This window comes from Gekko japonicus, unplaced genomic scaffold, assembly GCF_001447785.1.
Source record: "Gekko japonicus isolate JY-2015 unplaced genomic scaffold, Gekko_japonicus_V1.1 scaffold1641, whole genome shotgun sequence".
Classification (NCBI taxonomy): Eukaryota; Metazoa; Chordata; class Lepidosauria; order Squamata; family Gekkonidae; genus Gekko; species Gekko japonicus.
The window spans coordinates 168480-191458 of record NW_015159759.1 but is presented as its reverse complement, the minus strand read 5'-3'; the positions used below and the strand labels follow the sequence as shown (position 1 = coordinate 191458).

Sequence of the window (22979 nt, the reverse complement as noted above, 5' to 3'; positions counted from 1 at the left end):
AACATCTCCCCCCAGCTTGTGAGATAGTAGACACCTTCCCAAGCCACAGTTCCTACAATTAAATTGCGTGGTGAGACGTGGTAGGAGAGTGAGAAGAGAGAAACATAAAGTAAAATCAGTTCCTGTTTAAATTTACCAATAATAGAATAGAATAATTAGTGATCTTTTTGAGCCGCTCTAAGCTGTTTAGAGGCTGTACAAGCTTCCAGACCTTTATATTTTTCTAGAAAGCAACACAAAATATTTAAAACAATTTTTTTGGAGTTAACCTTTTGGCCATGTTAACTGAAGACAACAGACAATTGAACTACTGATAACAATTTCAACTGATTTTATTTTGTACCTGGTGCAGCTTTTTTGTGACACAGCAATCCATTGTTGAAACTAAATAGTAATTTCTGAAGGCATCCAGAACCATTTTTACAAATGTCCAGTAAGCAATTTGGGAGCCTGAAGGGGGAGCTGTGAAGTTGCTGAGATCCAGTATAGAGGATATAAAGTGCAATCTCTTCTAAAACAAAGCTTAGAAAAGTCTTGTGCTGCTTTGACTTTGAAGGGGTGCTGTTCTTGAAAGAGAGGCCTATGAAGAAAGTTTTTCTGAAGTAATAAAAGTTGGCAAAATTGTCCCAGAAACAGCGGGCTCTTTAGAGAGCTGAACAGCTGGAAATAAGACTCTACATTAGAAATTTAAAAGTCCATTTAAAAAGGGTAGCATAATGGTTCTCAAGCATAATGATTCTGAGCTCTCTTCTTACCAAGGTGTTAAAAGTGAAACATGCTATATTGATCTACATCTTTTTCTGTTTGCCATTGGCCGCTAACAACTACCTATCAATCTTTTTTTAATAAAGATGATCCATTGGACTTGTCCATTCAGCCACAGTCAAGAAGTATGATTTCTTGTTGGTCGATATCAGAAACTGTGTGTCTTAATGCGTGTAATGGGTATGGTATTTTAAAAATAAGAACTGTTGGATTAATTTCTCAGGGATGCCTGAACTGGACGAATACACCATGGAGAGAATTATGGAAGAATTTGAACAGCGATGCTATGACAACATGAATCATGCTATTGAGACTGAGGAAGGACTTGGAATCGAGTATGATGAAGATGTTGTCTGTGATGTTTGCCAGTCTCCAGATGGGGAAGATGGCAATGAGATGGTGTTCTGTGACAAATGCAATATTTGTGTTCATCAGGTACAGCAGACCAGTGGAACAATGCTTAATATTGAAATGATTTCATATAGATTCACTGTTGCTACAAGGTGGTAAGTAGGGATTTCAGACCCATCTGGTGCATTTGCAAATGAGTCTTAGGTGAAAGGTCCACCAGGACAGAGATGAGGGAAATTGTTGGATAATTGAGCAAAATACATTGAAGACTTCTCCCTGTCTGTCTAATTTCTAAGTCATCCTCCAAAATACCCAATCTGCCTTCACATTTTTTGTAACTGAGAAGGCTAGATACTGAAGATTTAATGTATACTCCTGATTGCTAGAAACTGCCGAGCCTAATTAACAACCACACTTGTTTCTTTGTGCTTGAGCACACAGCTATACTGATTCCTAGATGCTTTCTTTTTTAAAAAATGGTGATTTTATATGAAGGCGTGATCATGAAAGAATAAAAAATACAGATCAGTTATAAGCTGCACTCTTTTATTGGTTGATTGTATTCCATTTTATCTTTGGTTTCTGACCTTTTCCTGCTTTGTCCATATGAACATTTGTCCTGTTAGGTTTATTGTACTGCCCGTACGTTTATTTTCTCCATATTCCTCTTGACTGGAAAATCTACTGCTGGGATGCTTTTGCTCCTGTAGGCCTAGCAGGAGTGCACTTCACCATTCAGAGTTCAGGGAGCTATGGATGAGATGCCTCCAGACATGCATTTTGCTTCGCTTTGGCTGTCATGTGTGGCAAGCTTCTGTATGTGAATTTTCCTTGCTGGGTTGAGAAAGGAAAGATCCACTTCACCAGCTTCTTCCTCAAACTTTTCCATGGGATCCATCTTGATTTACTGTAGTTCAGGTTTCAAGGCAGCATCGACATAACAGCCTACTGCAGAAATGGCAAATATTTTTGGTGAGGAAGAAAAACTTAGTCAGGCATTTTTGGCATATCAGCTTTTGTGATCGGCTGTTTGCTTTTGGGAAAAGTCCTCTGTATACTTTTGTTTCTTCTCCAAGATGTTAAGCATCTCCTTTTGTCTGTGGGTTTAGTAGTCTGTCATATCTGAAAGTCCAGGAGGGTGTATTTTTTTCTTTTGGGTCCTATATTGGATTAGGATGAATGAATGATTTATAACCATCATAGACTAGTATGAGGATAAAGATGCATGAACGCATTTATACATCCAATAGGATAGGCTGCCTTTTAGAATTTTTAAAAACCTGCTTTCTTGATAAACTGGCAGCGATTCCCATTGCACTGTGATTACTGTCTTCTGTAGGTGCCCTGCCTCTACCTCAGCAAGCAAAGCCAGTAGGGTGAAAGTTGAGTGAGTTCTCTAAGCATTAGCACAATGCACTTGGAATACCTCCCTTCTTTTTCCTTTTTCGTTCTGTCTTCTCATCTTTCAGGTGGACACGGATATAAATATGTCCTCTGCTGTTATTTTTGTTTCAGAATCTTGGCTTAACTCCAGTTGAGATAATTATCAACCCATCTCGTAGTCTGCCTTTGCTGTCGCAGCTGGTTACAATAGTCCTCTTTACTTCCTGTTCTGGGCTCCTGCAGAGTGTAGTATTAGGCTTTCCTTGTGCCTAGTGGAACTCGAGGGTTGATGAAGACGTTGCCATGGTGGCATGAATGCTACTGCTAAAAATGAGTTCTGCATAGCTGTGGTAATCTGACTTGGTCAGATCCCACAGTGACACATTTCACGAGTGCACTCTACATAATCCAGTTGATACTTGACATTACCAGAGCTGGGTGAAGTCTTGGCCACTTGGCCATTTCAGTGGTAACCATTCCATTGCAGTAATTTTCAAATTGACCCTAAGTTACAAGGCTACAAAAATTGAAGTTATTGTATGGCATTGTGTGTGGAATAGCCAGGAGATCCCAGAGGGTTTAACTGCCTAAGCTGTAGCTCTTTTTTGACACCACTTAGGCAGCAAGCTATGCTTATTTTTTTAGGCTGAGAGTGCTGTGACTTGCCTAAGGTCACCCAGCTATCTTTAAGTGGGGAATCAAACCCAGTTGTCCAGATTAGAGTCCGCTGCTCTCCACCACTACACCATACTGGCTCAGTTCAAAAGGGTACAGTCCTGATCTAAAGAGAAGGCACATGCTTGTAGGAAAGTACCATATGTGCAACTGAAGCTTTGCTTGGTTATTCTGCTGCAGCAATTTCTGTGGTCCAAGAAATAAGCCACAGTTTTATGCAGTAGTACAGGCATATGTGGCTTCATGACATTGCATAGGCATGGTCGTTATTGCAGCACTCACTACACTGAATTATTGTAGCCAGTTTTAAGATTGGGGTATTCACATCCCTCTTTATCTACAAATTCTTTGATTGGTTTTGATTAAATCCATATCTATCATCCTCAGTTTCCTATCTTTGTCATACTTGTGAGAATGAATGAGTAGATTACTGCAATAGTTACATACAGAAAAGGTGCTATTGAAGTATTAACAGTAACCTCATAGACATGAAGCATCCCATTATGAAATTGATTTTATTTTAACTTTTTTTAAAAAAAATCTCCATTTCCCTTTTGTATTGTGAGAACAGGCATGCTATGGAATCCTTAAGGTCCCAGAGGGCAGTTGGTTATGCCGAACTTGTGCTCTTGGTGTTCAGCCGAAGTGCTTGTTGTGTCCCAAGAAAGGTGGAGCCATGAAGCCAACTCGAAGTGGGACCAAGTGGGTCCATGTTAGCTGTGCCCTTTGGATTCCTGAGGTGGGTGTTCTGAGCAATCTGCATCTACATTCAGAATTGGATGTATCATCTTTTCTTAACACTTAACAGTAAGAGATGTGTGAGGGACCACTAGGCAAAACCAGAGGCAACATCATAGAGTCAAAGCAACAGGGGAGAATGCCTGTAGTACCCCAGTGGCAGGATGGATCTCTGTGAAAACAAGCAATGCAGCAAGGCAAAGAATGATAGCCTGGTTCTTATGGCATGGGGGTTGCTGTCTCACATTTTGTGGTTGGTGAGCCTTATAAGACTTATTCATTGGGATTTGCTCCCAGGAAAGCATTCTTAGGGTTGCAATTTGTGCCAAATGCAGGCCATGGACAAAACACTTACTTATGCAGAGTGTCCTGTGGCATGATGTATTGTTCACAATGGGTATTTTTTCCCCATCTGCCAGTCTTATCACATGTACCCCAGGGCTTTTTTTTTGGGGGGGGGGGAGGTGCCGGAACTCTCGAGGGAAATGACATTTTAAATCTGTATACTGAAAACTCATGAACCTGTAAACACTTTAAAAAGAATGTTGTCAAAGAGGTTCCAGAACTCGGTTCCGATGCGTTCCCCCAGAAAAAAAAGCCCCACAGCACACCAGTGCATCTTCCTTCTGCAGCTTGCTGGCATATTAATAATATTTAAGATACCAGCTTGTGGGTAAAAACATTTCACATTTGTTATGCTCGGTTTTATGAATCCAGCATAGGTAAGTGCTTGTCTGTACCCTCCTTGCATAAGTATCAGCACCCTGACGGCTGAAGGGGTGTGTGTGAAGGGACCATACCAGGGCAGATATGTGGCTGCGTAGTGAAGATTTCCTGAAAGTTCAGCTGGAGTCGCCAGGCATACCTGGAAGACAGAGCAAAGCTTGGGTACAGTTGATCCTTTCCTTTCTCTCCATTCTGAGAGGCACCTAGCAGCTCCCCATCCCCCTTCCCAAGGTGCATGAGTGTAAGGAGTTGCAGTACTTGCCATTAGGAAGTGGGTGGAAAGTGAAAAGAAATGTAGCTGCAGTGCAGATGGCACTTGAAAGGCAAAAGCAAGTACAGTTTTCAGGATGGGGGGGAATTCACCATATTAAAAACAATGCAGATTTATTTTGCATTTGGAATCCAGAAAGATGGAGAATGGGCATAATGGATTACCAGTGGTATTTTATTGGTTCTGACGCTCAGATACCAATTTTGAGTTCAGCAGATGGTACGGTGGACTGAGTGTGTTGGACTTGTAGTGGGGGAATCTGTGTTCAGATTTCTGCTGAGCTGGGCTACTTCTGTCTTCAAATTATCCTATTTTACAGGATTGTTGTGAAGGTAAAATGGGGTGGGTTGGAAAGAATCATGTATACTGTTCTACGTTCCTTCTAGATGGGACAGAATGTATAAATAGTTGTCTGTCTTTAAAATGGCTTTGACAAAGAATTTTTTTTTTGTTTAATAGCTGGATATTGGGACAGTTAATTTAGCATTCGAATATAAGTTGTGAAATAACTTCAGGATGTTTCTCCTTTTAGTGCATACCAATCAATCTGTTTAAATTTTCTCAGGTGAGCATTGGCAGCCCAGAAAAGATGGAGCCTATCACAAAGGTCTCCCATATTCCTAGCAGCAGATGGGCTCTGGTGTGCAGTCTTTGCAATGAGAAGGTTGGGGCATCCATACAGGTAAATGACTTGGCCTAGGCATTCAGAATATGCTGCCGCCGCCAAAACTTTGCATATCTGCTTAGCTGTTGCCACAGGACAACATAGGGAGGTTTCCTTTGTAACTTTGCTTCCTGTAAAGAGATACAGTGTCGTAGACAGTGTCCCACCCTACCTCATTACGGAATCTTAATATTTCAAGATTCGATGGCCTCATCTCCATGTTTTTGTGTCTTTGCTGAAAATGTGAAGCCTTGCTTTATGCTCCTGGCTGCAGGCTCTTGCTCTTCCATATGGTTTTGTTAGATTCATTGTGTGTGTAAAGTGTCATCAAATCCCAGCCAATTTATGGCAACCCTATAGGGTTTCCAGGGCAAGAGATGCGCAGAGGTGGTTTGCCATTGGTTGCCTCTGTGTAGCAACCCTAGAGTTGATTGGTCTCCCATCCAAGTACTAACCAGGGCCAACCCTGTTTAGCTTTCCAAGATCTGATGAGATCGGGCTCGGCAAGATCGGGAGATCCAGGTCAGATACATAGTATGCTGTGAAATCTCTTTTGTCTTGGGACTCTCAAAGAAAGAAAGTTGCAGTGCTTTATAGTGTCTTTTTAATCTACCTTTGTCATGCTTTTTCTTTGTCCCTTCTGAATGCTGCTGCTGTATGTCATGCACTTCTTTGGGCTCATTTAAAGATGTATAGGGTTAAGATACTATTTCCAAGTATGAGGTTCCTGTACGTCAGCCTCATGATCATCTGCCTGAATTTTTAAAAATCTTTTTAAAAAGTTACAATAAACTGTTGTATTTTAATGAACATTTTCCGCTGGATGCCAGTGATTAAGGAATATTAGGCATTTCTGCTGTACTGCTAATATATCTGCACAGTGAAAAAAAAATATCTGGGCATTGGTTTAGCTAAGACTTGCACTGTTGTTTTCTCAGCCAAGTTTGGCCTGAGCTAATTTCTTAAAATAAATTTGGGGATCAGGTTAAGGCAGGCAGGCTGGTCTTGTAAAATGAGGCCAGCTCAAAGCTCAAGAGCAGCTGCTAGAGAAGTTAGCTTGGTGCCTGGTTCCTGATGAAAATAAGCCAACAAATCAACTTGATGAGCTGTTTGATTTTCAGACTTTGAGAGCAAGTGGTTGTAGGAGAGCTAATGAGTGCCATCCTGAGCAGGATTTGGGGGTGGGGGTGGGTGTCAGGTTGCAGTCGACTTACCATGACCCCATAGGGTTTTCAAGGCAAGAGATGTTTAGAGGTGGTTTGCCATTGGCTGCCTCTGTGCAGGGACCCTGGAATTTCTTGGTGGTCTCCCATCCAAGTACTAACCAGGACTGACCTTGCTTAGCTTCTGAGACCTGATGAGATTGGGCTAGCAGGATTATGCCCTTCTAGGCCCATAGACTTTGCTTAGCATAGTTCTTTAAGTTTCTTTTACTTCAAGGCAGGTCTCACGGGAAGTTGCTAAAGATGAGTGACCAAGGCTACAGTCTATTTATGGAAATGAGATCCAGTGAAATCAAGAAGACTTGTATTTTTGGGTGGGTTTGCTTGGGAACTGAGGATTTATGTAGTTTTTTTGTTTAGCAGAAATTGTTTTAAAATATAGGTAATGGTCTGAGAGTCTTTCTGCCTCTCACTAGTACTTTAAGACTTGGAAAAGCTTTAAAAAGTCATTAATGTCTCAAAATGCCTTGCTTGAAAGTTTTAATATTCATTACTTTCTCTATATGGGATAGTACGAATCTTTGGAACTAGGATCCTCCTCCAACTAAGGTCCCTATGAGTAACAGGTATTTTTACAACACATTTTTGTGGGACATTTTTGCACACAACAGGAGCAATCCCAAGTTTTAGGAGATCAACCGATTTTTACACAATCTGTCATTAAAATTAGTGGAAGAAGCAGATGAAATTTGATTTTGCATCCTGATATATACTGATTTATATCCTGATCTCTCCCCCCCCCCTTTTTTTCCTGGTATCTTTTTTGGTCTTAACTAAATGTTCCACAGTATATGTGCCCATCATGGGTCCTGTTGACCAAATGTGATCTGGGACTTGTGTGCTTGCACCGTAACTCCCAGGTGCAAAGAAACTCAGCACATACAAGTTACCACCCTACCTCAGCACATGGTGATGCTGGCCCTGGTTAAGCTTCTCTGGTGGGGGCAGATAGTGAATCACCCCAGAGCTGTGGTGGAGTGGTAATTTTCAAGCTAGGAAAACATAGTATAAGGGGAAATGATTAGGAAATGCTTAGGACCCATCTCCCCAGTTACTGTGGTTCTAATCCAAATCGAGCCCTCAAGCATTTGAGAATTAGGTTCTGGTTGACAGGCTGCAAAATGGACATGGGGTGGGATGGGGGACTCATAAGTATTATAGTTAGGTCCTTTGTATCTCCCTTAGAGAGTTAGTGCCATCTTCCAGTTTATTTCTGTGTTATCATCTTACTTCTTATCATGGTCTACACTCATTCCCTGCTTCTTTATTTATCAAAACCCCTTTCCTGTTGAAGTACAAATTGTTGCAAGAGGATATCCATCTTGTTTCTCTTCACAGAGTAGAGAAGTAGAGGAAGGGCCTTTATTTCTAACCTTGCACGATCTTGGCAATTTAAATATTGTATCATATTAGTAAAGTCAAAGTTACGGTGAATGAGGACACAGGTATCATTGTGTGTATTTCATGTTTATTTAACATAGAAATGAACAAAAATTGATACTAAGACAAGAAGTGACAAATTGAAACCAGTACTTCAAAGGATGCTGGTACAAACCTGAAGACTGATTTTCTGAAGCTAGTTATGCTGTTGCTGTGCTGCGGAGCTAAGGCTGCCAGAGAGAGTGGCAGTGACTGGTGCATATTTGGTGTGATTATAAGAGCTCTGTGAGTTTTATCAGCCTCTCTTTATATTCTGATTAGCCTTCCTGGCATCTTTAGGGTATGATGGGTTTACAGCACAAAGAAATCAGAATGCTGCGATTTTAGCTCACTTATTCAGATAGCAGCTCTTTCATGTCCATGCATAAAATAGTTACTAATATAGAGAAACTGCTTTGTAGTGCTTGGCTTTTAGAAGACTAATAAATATTTTATGTATAAGCATGAAAGCACTGCTACCTGAACAGTGAGCAATCATTGCTGTATTCTGTTTTATTAGTAGCAGTAGTATTAAAGAAGCCATTGCTTATGTGGGGGGAAAATGCAGACTTCTAATGTCACCGTTCCCATATTTTGGGAAAGTTAGGAGTGCTTTCTGGGCCTTGCCTGTGGCCCCTCCTAGAACTAAACTTTGCTTTAGGGTGAGGCCATGCTATAGACCCTTCCTGTGTGTTTAGGTCCCTCAGATGGTGCTGCCCCCTCTTTTTCGCTTTTCTACTTGCTTTGAATCATTGATAGACCAGGGATTCAGCAGAGACTCCCTGCAGCTTTGCAAATGCTTTGCCAGAGGCTTTGTTTACTGCTCCCCCTCTCAAGGAAGTGTAAGACAAAGGCATCGAATATGAATCATAGGAATATAATTGGTGCCCCATGCATTAATAAATAAATAGGACAAGTCCTTGCAGACCTCTCTTGACTCTCTCGTGTCCATGCTTATGTAACAGGCGAGATAACTTCGCCGATATTGCCCTTCTGACAATTGCTTGGAATCACTGTGTAATGGCTTTGTTCCAAGTGTAGACATCTGTTGGGGTCTCCTTATTCTTGCTTTTTTAAAGAATTGATAATCTGAATCATGCAAACAGATGAAAAGAAGAACAGGTTTTTAAAAACACACTGGAGGGAAAGGTCTTGGTCCCAGTTCTCTGGCATTTTTCATGCCCCGTTGGAATAGTTCCAACATGATCCTCTGTTGGGTTTTTTCCCTCATGGGAAGTGAAAGTATGGGCAAAGAATGGGATGATATCTTTGTGCTTTCCATGTGTGTGTTTATTTGCAGCATGCTCTGATCAAGTAGCATTTAATCAAGTAGTTCTGTTGTTTCCTGGATTACATCAGTGGGTTTAGTGTCTTTAAAAAAAATCTCTCAAGGTGTTTATAATGCTATGTCAGACCAAGATCAGCTAGAGCTGTTTTTCGTTTGAAATGATCTTGCAGAATAATCTTTATGTGAGTGCAGATTGGCACATCCAGATCCCACAGCCATTCAAGAATGTATGGATTATTACACTTCCGGGGGGGGGGGATGTGATACAATCCAATGTATTTAATGTTATTAATCAACATAGGTTTTCCATGCTAGATTAAACTTTACCTCCTGATCATTTAGTGAGGCTGTCAGCAATCAAATATCCAAGTCTTGGGACTCGTTAGGAAGCTTCCATTGTACAGGTGTGCCACCTCCGTTATCTTGTGCCAAATGTGGAATATAGGAAACTTACGGATTCCTTTTCTGTTTGTTTTCAAAGCTAACTGTAAATGGTATAAAGATAAATTCTTTTGTTCCTCCTGGAGCTGTGAAAAGACCGCCTTGTCACAGCTTTGCAGTATATAAATACACTTATATACTGCATTGGATTACGTGGAATAGTCCTTCAGTGGCTGTGCTCATTTCTCCAAGGGCTGGGACAGAGAGTGGTGCTAGGGGAGAAGGTCTCATCACCCACTGGTGTGTGGAGTCCCTCAGGGGCCAATCCTCTCCACAATGTTGTTTAATATCTATATGTGCCCTCACACCCAGCTAGTCAGGAGATTTGGGCTAGGGTGTCATCAGTATGCAGATGACACCCACCTGTATCTGTAAATGGATATTTACAGACCAGAATATCTGGTCAGGTTTTTGGAGACTGTGGTGGGATGGTTAAAGCAGAGCTGTCTGAAGCTGAACCCATTGAAGACGGTGGTCCTGTGGCTAGGCCGAGGGGTGCAGGTCGGGAAGTTCAACTTTCCACTCTTGACGGAGTACATCTAGTATCAGCTCCCTCTACCAAAAGTCTGGGTGTGATTCTAGATGCCTCCCTCTCATTGGAGGCTCAGGTCACAAATACGGCCAGGGCAGCGTTTTTCCATCTTCGCCAAGCCCAGCAACTGACCCTTACCCATGCCTTGCAGACCTAACCACAGTGATTCATGCAACTGTCACTGCTAGATTAGACTACTGTAACTCACTCTACATAGGGCTACCCTTGAACTTGCTCCGGAAACTTCCACTAGTCCAGAACACGGTGGCGCGGGTCCTTACTAGAACCCCCTTGAGAGCACATATACAACTTGTCCTGTATCAACTGCACTGGCTCCAGATTGAGTACCAAATCAGGTTCAAGGTTTTGGTTTTTACTTTCAAAGCCCTAAGCAGTCTGGGACCATCATATCTGCGGGACCATCTCTCCCTATATAACCCTCAGAGAGCCTTATGCTCTGCTAGTAACTATTTACTAGTGATTTCTGCCCCCAAAACGGACTGGCTGTCCTTGACCACCCAACCTGGTGGAACTCTCTGTCTAGTGAAACTCAGGCCCTGTGGGACTTGGTTCAATTCCGCAGGGCCTGTAAGACTGAGATGTTCCACCAGGCATATGGTTGAGGACAGCAACGGTTAGAGATTTGTGGGCCTCCCTCTTCCCTTCTCTCCCCCTTTTTCTCTATCACTGTCCTGGCTGCCCCCAGTTGTCCCACCTGTGATGAATATTAGGGCACCTTCTGATGGATGTATCAGGTTTTGATTTATAATAATGTGGATTTTAAACTGTAATATTATCTATTTCTTTCTTTTATATCCCACTCTCCCCGCCTGGGCAGACTCAGGGTGGCTTACATAGTATGTATAAAACAACTAAAACAAGAAATCAGATAAAATCACAACAATATAATTATAAAAGCATACCATAAAGTGCTACTGCAGTTCGTATAAACGATGGTGGACATTAGCAGCATCCAGCATAGGCATACAGTCAGCCAACGTCATAGTCTGGGTATATCTGGCTGTCAGTAATGGTGTTAATACTGGGGCCAGGGCTGCCGTTTATTGAGTGCAGCTCCTTAATCAGTGGCCTGGTGGAAGAGCTCTGTCTTGTAGGCCCTGTGGAACTGTAAAAGGTCCCACAGGGGCCTGATGTCCTCTGGGAGCTCATTCCACCAGTGCGGAGCTGCCACTGAGAAGGCCCTGGCCCTCGTCACAGCCAGCCTGGCTTCTCTGGGGCCTGGAAAGGCCAGACGATTTTGGGACCCCGATCCCTGGGGAACATGTGGGGAAAGGTGGTCCCTTAGGTATGTAGGCCCCTGACCATATAAGTCTTTAAAGGTAAGAACCAGCACCTTGAACCAAATTCGGTATGCTATAGGCAGCCAGTGCAGAGCTTTTAGCATAGGCTTGATGTGCTCCCACATAGGGAGCCCCAACAACAGCCTGGCCGCCGCATTCTGCACCAGCTGGAGCTTCTGGATTTGGAACAAGGGCAGCCCCATGTAGAAAGCATTACAGTAATCCAATCGCGAGGTGACCATTGCATGGATCACTGTTGGCCAGGTCATTGTATTCAAGGAAGGGAACCAACTGCCTAATCAGCCAAAGATGATAAAAGGCTGACTTTGCAGTAGCTGCTACCTGGGCCTCCATCATTAAGGAGGCATCCAGGAGCACTCCCAAACTCCTAACCTCTGGCGCTGGCACCAATGGCACCCCATCGAAGGTCAGGAGTGGGATCCCTCTCCTCGGGCTGCTCTGACTCAGGCACAGAACCTCTGTCTTTGTTGGATTCAACTTCAGTCGACTCAGTCTAAGCCAACCAGCCACAGCTTTCAATGCCAGGTCCAGATCTCCCGGACTAGAGTCAGACTGGCTGCCCAAGAACAGATAGAGCTGGGTGTCGTCGGCGTATTGGTGACACTCTAGGCCATGTCTCTGGGCAAGGGGGTGCATATAGATGTTAAATAACATCAGGGAAAGCACCGCTCTTTGGGGCACTCCACAAACTAGTGGGACCACTGTTCCCAACGGCCACCCTTTGTCCCCGACCCCAAAGGAACGAGGAGAGCCATTGCAAGACAGACCCCTGAATCCCAGTGTTGGCGAAGTAGTGAATCAGTAGTTGTTAATCGACTGTGTCGAATGCTGCCGACAGGTCCAACAACAACACCGCCGAACCGCCCCGATCCAGATGCCTCCAAAGATCGTCTGAACTATATGCTGAACTATTGTATTTTGATTGTTGTAAGCCACCCTGAGTCCTGCTTTGCAGGGGATGGAATGGGAGAGAAGTCTAATAAAATAAATAATTACAAATATCATTATAATTAACATATTTGCAGTGATAACTTAAAAATCAGGCAGTTTAATGGTATAGCATCCCTAACCTGCAGAGTGCTTTATAGGATATAGCACTCTAACGTAATGGGTATTTGTTTTGTTACTCCTGTGTAAGGATCCTCCTCTCTGGCAATGAGTAGTGAAGCAGCACACCTTCCTATATAGAAAACTAGGAGCTGATCACTTCCCTAGTTATCTAGTACAGGAGGCTACTGGAGGTGCAGCAACAGAAGTTTCCACTTGTGCTGCTGACTAAAAGGAGGGACTCTTGTCTTCTCCAGTTCTTTGCTGCACTAAAGACAGTATAACATGAACATTGACTGTTCTGTTATCGGATGCTCCTTTTCCCTTTTTGGGTGTCTTGGAAACAGGGTACTTCTTTTAAAAAAAAGCAATAAATGTGTCTACTTTTTTTTTTGCAGATTAGGGCATTGTGGAATTCCACACAGCTGCTTTAGTAGCCATCAAAGGAGAAAAGCTAGTGTTCCAATGATTTTAGGGGCTATTGCCAATAATTTCAATATGTGGGAGGAAGCAGCAATGGGATTACTTTCCTTACTCACCAGGTTTCTTTTTTGCCCGTGCAGCCTTGCATGAAGGTGGTTGTAGCATGGAATCCAAAGTCAAGTAGCATTTCATTACATGGAGGGGCACCCACTTTGGTCACTGTTTGTTTTGTCAGACTTATTTTATTGGGCAAGTTAAAAGACCAATACACCTTTCCCCAGTTTTCATACTGCCCTGTTGTATAGCTGTTTTTATTCAAGCACATTTATTGGACACCTCTGCAGTTTGTACACTTTTATACGACATCTGACTTATCAACCTGAATAGAGAAACTTAGCAGAGGAGGAGAATTGGCTTCTTTACCAGAGGGCTGTATAAATATCTTTCTGCATTGCATGTTTGTCTCAATTTAGATGCACTTGAGTTAAGCATGGTATATTCCTGTCCTCATTAAGCTCAGTGACATTCATTTATGCTTTAAATTTAACCTCCTTGGACTTGATGCGAAGAGCCTTAAAAAGGTGAAGGGAAGTGCCAAGTGTGTGAAGGAAATGTCCTTTCAGTCGATGCTTTCAAAGCAGTGTGTAGCATGTTGGCTGCAGTAGTTGGGAGGGATGTAAAGAGGGACAGAGCAAAAGCTGCATGATTGAGGCACAGAAAAGGACTTATTTTATTTACTTCACTTAGACCCAGCTTTTCTTTCCACTGGGGAGCCCAAGTATTACAACAATCTCCCTTTCTCCATTTTATCCTCCCAACAACCTTGGGAGGTAGGTCAGACTGAGAATGCGTGACTGGCCCAAGGTCACCCAGCAAGCTTCCATGGCAGAGCAGGGATTTGAACCTGGCTCTCCCAGATCCTAGTATGAGACTCTAGCCACTGCATGCTGACATTCTGAAGTATTTATTTCATTTGCAATCTGACCTTCCTTCAGAATTTCCATTGGGCTTTTGATGGTTTCCTATCCAGGCATGGATATGGTCCACATACAGGTGCTCGGATTAATTGAGCCCACATAAACTCTGCTTATAGGTCTTGTATTGGTCTTATTGCCCCAGGATTTTGTGATGGAAACTAGCGCAGACTGGCATGGTCATCGACAGAAAGGGGGGAGTTGAGAAAATCATAGCTGGAAATCTTCTGAGTAAATGTTTGGCTGGATCCAAGCTTTAGAATCCAGCCTATTTCATATTTCTTTCTGGTCTTATACTGTGCTGAAAACACTTTAAGATTAATAATCATATATAAAATCCAAGAGCCTCATAAAATCTCATACTTGTTCTTTCCCAATTTGTTGTTAATAACTATTGAAAGTTTAAGTATTTAAGGTTTGTAATTCATCTCCCTCCCCAGTGTTCAGTGAAAAATTGCCGTACAGCTTTCCATGTCACTTGTGCATTTGACCGTGGCTTAGAAATGAAAACCATTCTGGCTGACAACGATGAAGTTAAGTTCAAGTCATACTGCCCAAAACATAGTTCCACCAAGAAGTCAGATGAGGAAAACCTGAGTGAATTCATCAGCCAGGAGAATGAGAATGGAGCACAGGACAATTCTCCTCCTGTTCACCTTGAGCCATTTGACAACATGGATCAAAATCAGGAGGAAGCCCACAGGGTGAGCGTTCGCAAGCAGAAGCTTCAACAACTGGAGGATGAGTTCTATGCCTTTGTCAATGCTTCAGAAGTGGCCAAGGCTCTGCAGCTTCCAGAAGACTCTGTTGAATTCCTGTACCAGTACTGGAAGCTGAAGAGGAAATCTAATTTCAACAGACCTTTGATCACCCCAAAGAAAGATGAGGAGGACAATCTGGCCAAACGGGAACAGGATGTTCTGTTCCGGAGACTACAGCTTTTCACCCATCTTCGGCAGGATTTGGAGAGGGTAAGCAACTGTGGAAGGGAAGGTATGGCTTTGCTTATCACACTAAGGGCATAGTCTTCATGTTTAAATACCTTGGTCCCAGAACACCTAAAATCAGACTCATGGTTACTTTATTGGTTTTGGGCAACTGATGAGGTACAAAGCATTGGCTTCCTTAATGTGGTCTTGTTGTGCCTTGAATCTTATTCCTCAAAGTGATTAGGGAAGAGGAGTTTGCTGACAGAACTCTTCTGGATTGTATACACACTTACAACCTTTGCCCCTCTCTGCCACTGTGTTTAACTGGAAGGTGTTCATTAGAAGGTAGAGACATTATGAGAAGGGACAGCTCATTTTTCTTGCTCTCCCAAGAACTGCCTGTAAGGCAGTCCTTCATTGTAAGGTGTGAAGGGGTGAGCAATTGCCAATATAAGATCATGAGTCTACACATGCTCTCTAGAACCAGACTTGGTCTGAATGAGTGGGCCTCCCTTCATTGTAGTGGGCATCTCCAAATACGTTCCCCTGTTCAAGCAGAGCTATCTTCTTCCTTAAAGTGAATAGGGAAACCCTCATGGAAAGAGGTCTGTGAGTGTGAAAGTTCCTGTGCTCACAAAAAGCCACTGTGCACATTCTTTGTGTGTATATTTTTAGGTACGAAATCTTACATATATGGTGACGCGACGGGAGAAAATTAAAAGATCTGTTTGCAAAGTCCAGGAACAGATTTTCAATCTCTACACGAATCTTGTGGAACGTGAAACAGTTTCAGGTGAGTTCTGTTATTAAAAACTTAAAAGCAAAATAATAATTAAATATTTGTATGATACCTACAGTGTTCTTTCTATCCCTAATACTGAACATATGCTGGCATTCTGGAGTTCTCGTAGCCATTTATTTGTATAACTATATAATGTCTTGCTGTTTGTTCTCTGCACAGGACTGAATTCTGTCAGTTTCCACTCTTTATTTTTCTCCTTCATTATTTTAGCCTCTATTACTTAAGTTACTTTAACTCTTATCTGTTTCCCATTCTTGATAGTTCTCTGCTTCGGACTTGCATCCTACTTATTACAGTCTGGAGCTTTTTACATTTTTATTTATTTAGGAAATGTATATGCTGCCTCTTCAGTGTCGTGCTTGAGGTGTCTAACAAGTAAAAACATTACAGAATATCAATGTAGAAACAAAACAAGTAATTAAAGTCAAGGGTTTATAAGCACAGCATAAAGCAATGCAAACAGTGCAATCCTGAGGACACTTTCCTGGGAGTAAGGCTCATTGAATAGACCTGAGTAGGATTCTGAGTAGAGCTGCTGAAGATTGCTTTCTGAGCTACCTAAAAATATCCATAGAACAGACCTCTGACCAGAAGCAGATCATAGAAGAGTTGAAAAGATAAAAGCCCCTTTGTTGTAAGCCCTGGAGAAAAACAAATGTTCTGGCACCTGAAAGACAGTATGGTAGGTGGCAGCATCAGGTGTTTCTGACATGTTCGATATGAAGTCTCTGACAACCCATATCCTGTTGAATGCAGGCAGACGTCTGCATCCATTACAGTGCAATCCTGTGCAGGGTCATACCAGTCTACACTCATTGATTTTAATGGGCTTAGGCTGGAGTAACTGTGCACAGAATTGCACTGCCTTTCTTAGAAACTTCTTCAGCCTTTCTAAGTTCTGTCCTTTTGAAATCAAACACCTTAATGGCAGCATTTGCTCCACTTGTAGGCTGAGTGGCAATTCAGGTAAGATAATTAGATTTGTACTCACAGTTTAGATGATGATTGTTCAATTGACTTACTTTAAAAACTGCAATTCTTGTTTTGTTTAGTTTTGGATTTTATTTCTTTGGCAATAGAATAGTAAGAAAAGGCTTTTATGAACTAGAGCCCTTAAATTTGAATGCTGAATTCTTGGGGCATAATTCCTAAAACCAAATGATCTCCATTTGCAAAACTGAACAATTCAGTCCCTTTGGACAAAAAGAAAAAATAGACTAATGATTTAATACTTGCTTTTACATGGACAATACATCTATTTCCTCTTTTTGTGATCTGGATCATGAAGCAAGGTGTACCACTTATTCCCCCCCCCCCAGTAATGTTCATTTTGAAGAGGATGTGTTCTTTCTTCATACAATTAAGTGGCGTAAGTGTCATCAGATAAATGATATAGCTGTGCTTACTGGCTTCTTTGCAGCCTGTTGCAAATGGCTGACACCCTGACTCTTCAGCCATAATCAAAATGCATCAAACATCCAAGGAGGAAAAGACTGTGGGAGAACTGAGCTTCATGGGTCTATTATGATACAAATGAATTGAACTAGAAAAGTCTGCCTTTTTATCACGTTCTTTACACTCAGTGTCTTGCGCTGACAAGCCAAGTACTTCAGAGACTATCAGCAACTGAGTGGAACAACGACCTTTCTTTAATGTGGCTCACCAGTCAGAAAGTGCTTTAGAAGCATAAACCCTGAAGAAATAGCTAGCCAAGTTGTAACTATACATTCTTTAGAGACACTAGCACCCATTCAGCAGAAAAATGCTACAGCTGAATGACCTTCATGTTTCAATCATTAATCATCTGCCTGGATTTGGCAGCCTTTAAACCCAAATAATAAAATACTGGAGCTGGTATAGTTAACAGAGGTGCTGTTGAAACATCCCTCCGTTGGTGAAGCTGTAGTGGCATGGCTGACCATCTTTCGGCTTTCTGTGCAAAACGATCTAGCCTCTGCTGAGCCATGAAGTGCCTAGTCAACCTATCAGCCTAGTTTCTATGTTGCGTAGAGAGTCAAAGGATAAGGCTGCCAGTTCAGTGTTTCACTCTTAGCTTGTCAGCACCAGTGGTGACCCACTGCTAAGCACTTGTCATGCCCCTGGTTTTGAAACCCCAGGTAGGCAAAGCAAACCGGAGGTCTGTTAAGGCCATAATACCTGGGATTGTCCAGCTGTGGTCACAGGTTGTGTTACATTAGAATTGTGCTGACTTAACAGTGTCTGTTGCTTACTATCCAGCTAATGTTGATTCTGTGCAAGTTGCAGTCTGCTCAGCTTAGCTTTGCTGAGGGCATAAGTGTACACGTGTTTTGGTTAAAAAAAAATCAAGATCTGCCATCTACAGCTGTATTTGTTTGCCTTGCCTATCTGAAACAGCAAAGGGAACACATTTATTTATTTAATCAGTCATTTATCCCACACAGTCAGCTGTACTTGGCTCCCCAGGTGGCTTACATAAAAAATTAATAACTTTCATTTAAAAAGTTTATATAATGAACAAAAGCACTAAATCAGGAAAAGATTTTTAAAAAATCATCAGTCTGCAGCATCAGATAATCAGCGCTAAATAAAAATAATATCCGACCGCAGAGAAACAGGTAGCAGAGCACTCAAGCTGAGGCTCCGTAGAAGAGGAAGCCTCCCACCACCATGTTTCAGAATTTCAGAAGATGGGAGAACATGGAGCAGGACCATATAAAGTTTAGCCCCCCCCCCGGGGGGGGGGGGAGTTCTGAAATTTATATATTTGACAAAGGGAATTCCTGGACCTGAAGGATTCAGTTTGTTTTCTAAAATGTATCTACTAATAATAGACCGCGGTGGCTCAGAGGTTAAGATGCTTAGCTGCAGACTCTTAGGTCTGTAGTTCGGCAGTTCGAGACCCTGGGGCCGCGTGTCAGAGTAAGTGCCTGTCTCTGTCCCAGCTCCTGCCAATCTAGCAGTTCAAAAGCAAGAAATTGCAAGTAGATAAATAGGTACCGCTTCGGTGGGAAGGTAACAGCATTCCATGTGTCTCGGCATTGGGAAACCTTTACATTTACCTATTAATAGTTGCAGAATAAAGATGTCTACATTTATTTCACTGAAACATGACTCAATGTTTTGCGCTGTCCAGCATAAATCAGTAGGATTTAAAAATAATTATTTCATTGGGTAGGTCTTGCATAGACTTTTATCCCACCGTGCATGAGAAGCACACAGAAGAGTGCTTACAGGCTGCACATAGATGCTAGTTTGATTTAAATCACTTTCTTTCAGGCAACTTGGACTAATCATATCTACCCTTCCCTGGATTTTTTTCTCCTGTGGGTTGAGCATAAGAATATTTCTGCCCACTCCAGTACTTCTGAAATGTTCCTGTTGGATTCTAGTAGTGTTCAGTGATTATATTAATTATGTCCAGATATTCCAACACAGAGATATCTGTCTGTACGAAGGCATAGTGTGGTGGGCACAGCCATAAAATGGCTTCCTCAGGAGGCAGGGCGAGCCACATAATGGCTGCCACAGCTTACCTTCAGTCACACAGTGAAGATCTTGTGCTTTTGTGGCAGCTGCTGCCAAAGCAACATTTTTAAAAACCTGCAGAGCCAATGAGAAGCTTTGCTGGGTAGAAGGCCCAGCTGGGCCTACCCAGTTTCTAAAAACTCTTGGAGAGCACCAGGAAAGGTGTCAAGGCACCAGGGCACCTCGTTGGGGACTCCTTAGCTAACCCATAGTTTTATAAAAGGTGGTATAAGATGTGAAACTTATGCAGTCAGCTTCTGGGTAACCATCCATAACATGATTTTTGTGTCTTTCCAGGTATGCCCTCCTCCTTTTCTAGTATGGAAAATATGGTGCTCTTCAACAGTTCACCGTCGGGACCAGATGCACCTAAGATAGAGGATTTGAAGTGGCATTCAGCTTTCTTTAGGAAGCAAATGGGCATGTCTTTGAGCCATACATTGAAAAAGACACAGAAAAGAGAACGAATGAGGCATGATGACAAACCTTTGCTCAAGCAGCCCAGCCAAAGGGAAGGCCTCGCAACTCCAGCTAGCTTTTTCAGCTTTGAAAAGACCTTTGCAGAAGCACAAATTGGATCAGCACAACAGAAGAATGGGGTTGTTACAGCAGATCACAGGAAGAGAAGAGACAATCATTCCTATTGTGATGTGATGAAGGTAGGACTGAAGGAAAAACCTTCCAAGCACATCCCCAAACCACTGAGATCTAATGAACTGTCTCAGAGACAACTGGAAAATAAAAAGGCTGTGAACCACCCAAGTGGGAGGTCAGCGCCTGGAACCAGGAGGGAAATGGTGCCTAAATACAATGGTTCCTTTTGCAAAATAAACTATCACCCGACCCCAGTAAAAGTGCCTACAACACCAAGAAGCCCTGTGAAAAACTGGGGAGGATTCCGAATTCCAAAGAAAGGGGAGAGGCAACAGCAAGAAGAGGGGCAGGAGGAGACGTGCCGACAAAACTCTAACTACCATTACTCGGGCTTGGGTCGAGTTTCACCGAAGGACAGGGCAAAAAACAAGCTAAAGGTGGACAGCGAGAATGACGGGTATGCCCCTGATGCCGAAATGAGTGATTCAGAAACGGAGGTGGTTGAGAACAAATGCCGGCAGCAAAGGCTTGGTTCAAACAGCACGATTGCTAGGAGGACAGACATTATTAGGAGAAGCATCCTCGCCTCCTGACTGGAAAGTGAAACACAGTAGTAGCACTGGAAGGCGGTGATGTTCCCAGCCTGGAAAAAAAATCCACTCTGCATTATTTATTGGTGTGACAAAGAGGCGGGTTCTTTCAGATATGGCTACAAGATCAAAATGCAAAATAAGATATTTACATGTACTTGACACTAAAAGAGTTTGCCCTCTGCCTGTCCCCATTTTTGTGACGTTTGAACCGCCTTTATTTGCAACTATCCTGCAGAAATTGTCAGGAAAATAACCTTGCTACTCTTACTAGATCAATAGGCTGAACACTTCAAAAAAATCTGAACACTTAATTAACACTTAATAGCAAGGGGGGAGATTTTGGGTGGGGGTGGGGGGGATAGTTGAGATGGATAGCACTGAGGTTTTTCCTCTCTGTCCCTGAAAAGCACAAGCTGTTAGTAAATAAAGTGTATGATGAATTAAATAAGGTGGTTATTGCCATCGTGCACTGCTTAACCCATTCTAAATTGTCACTTTTGTCAAACTGTGTTAGGACTGAGTCCTAGTAGGCTGCAGTTTTTGTTGTTGCTTTAAAATTCAAGGGATGTAGGCAGCTGAAATCTTCATAACTGCAGAAGGTTTTTCATGTGTAGTCCATCAAACAGGTAAGAAAAAGCTTACCATGACAACGAGAAAACTAAAAGGATAGTTCAGAGCTGCCCTACAGTAAAAGAACAGCAGCAGGTAGTGCTACTCAGAAGGGACCCAAACGAGAGTGGATGAAAACAACTCAGCTCCCCTGACTGGGTGAGCAAAAATGTCTTAAAAATACTTTATCTTATTCTGAGAAGGAAGACAGGTTTTTAATCTGCTGTCCCCTCCTGCCCATCCAGGTACCTTCCCAGCTAGAATATGACAACCGTTCAAGTGGGAAAGGCTGAGGGCATGTCTGTACTGCAAATATAAATAGATTTTGCTGTTGTGGTTCTGTTCCCTTCTCCACACAAGAATTATGGGAATTGTAGTTCTAAAATGGGTGACAAGGATTTTTGGCAAAGAATTATGCATCGGCTCCTCCCAAACTACAGTTCCCATGTTTCCTTGGGAAAAGCCATGACAGGTTAACGGGTTGAAATTTTGTCATGATGCCCAAATTTCTAAAAGGCGCTGGTCAGTAGCCTTTCCCAATGTGCACTAATGGTATGTGTTGGATATGCAAGTTTCTGACACACAAGGGTTACTTTAAATAAAAGAGAAGGATGTAATAAATATATATATATATATTTTTGAAAAAATGGATAGGCAATAAGATGTGGTAGCGCTTTACATTTAAGCCAGTTTAACAACATGATTTCATGGATATGAATTAGATATGAACAAGAAGGCGCTTGTGTTCTGATTACATAATTTCAAAAGCATTGCAATAACTAGAGAGAATAAGCCATCAGCAATAAGATGAAGAACAGATCCTTAAGATTCTATTTTTTGCACCCAAGGGAGTGCATTTATAATACACAGCATAATAACAGGTAGCTTTAGGCTGCTGTAAGCTTTAGGACGCAACTTGGCTATAAAATCAGACTTAACCCAGTCACGTGAAAGTTTAAGGAACAGATTATTGAAAATTATGAATATCCCTCCTCCCAATCCATTATAACATCATTATTCAGCCTCTTACACTACTTTCTTTCTAACCCCTTCCCTAATGAGAAGTATGTTGATGACTCTATTGAAAATAATGAAACCTTGCAATTTGACTCAAGTCTTCCAGGGGTTTCAGCTGAGAAGAACTGGATTGCTGGTATTCCATCTTGCTATGCAAGTCACCAAATGGTCAATAATAACCTATAGCTGAGGCAGTTAACACACTACATTTTTCTTCAATACATATACTCCTGAGTTTCTCAGGGTTGAGAAATGTAATGTGCGAACCTGCAAAATAATAGATATACTTAGCAATTCCAGTAGTCATAATATGTATGAACAAGCCCCCCAGTATTCATTCTCATTTGCCGTTGGAACAGCGGTGTTAACTCTGAACACGGCTAGGGTTCAGTTCAGACAACTTTTCAAATCATGGTTTAGAAATGAGCTATGGGATCTTGTCTCCTTCATTTTTCTCCCCTCATGCTTGTTTTCCTATTTAGCTCTAGCTGTCGTTTGCTCTGGTGTCCAAATGATGCTGTCAAGCTATGGTTCGCTCTTGCCCTCCAAGCAAGAACAAGAAACCATGATGGGCTTATCATCCTGAGTACAGGAACTATTGGACACCATGACAAAGTGATTAATATTAAATGGGAAACCCTTTTGCCCAGTAGCTGTTGTGCATGTGCTTCACTGGATGGGAAAGT

The 22979-nt window shown here is 42.2% G+C and overlaps 1 protein-coding gene across 1 annotated transcript in view; it reads left to right on the top strand.

Annotated features, from left to right (window-relative positions):
• JADE1 (jade family PHD finger 1) overlaps positions 1-20790 on the top strand; it is a 98104-nt gene extending 77314 nt beyond the window's left edge. The window contains exons 7-12 of the mRNA XM_015405941.1: positions 989-1200; positions 3746-3913; positions 5475-5591; positions 14683-15213; positions 15847-15964; positions 19778-20790. Of these exons, the coding sequence (XP_015261427.1) occupies positions 989-1200; positions 3746-3913; positions 5475-5591; positions 14683-15213; positions 15847-15964; positions 19778-20667 (2036 nt within the window). The 3' untranslated portion in view covers positions 20668-20790. The remainder of the gene's footprint in view (positions 1-988; positions 1201-3745; positions 3914-5474; positions 5592-14682; positions 15214-15846; positions 15965-19777) is intronic.
• The last annotated feature ends 2189 nt before the right edge of the window (positions 20791-22979 follow it).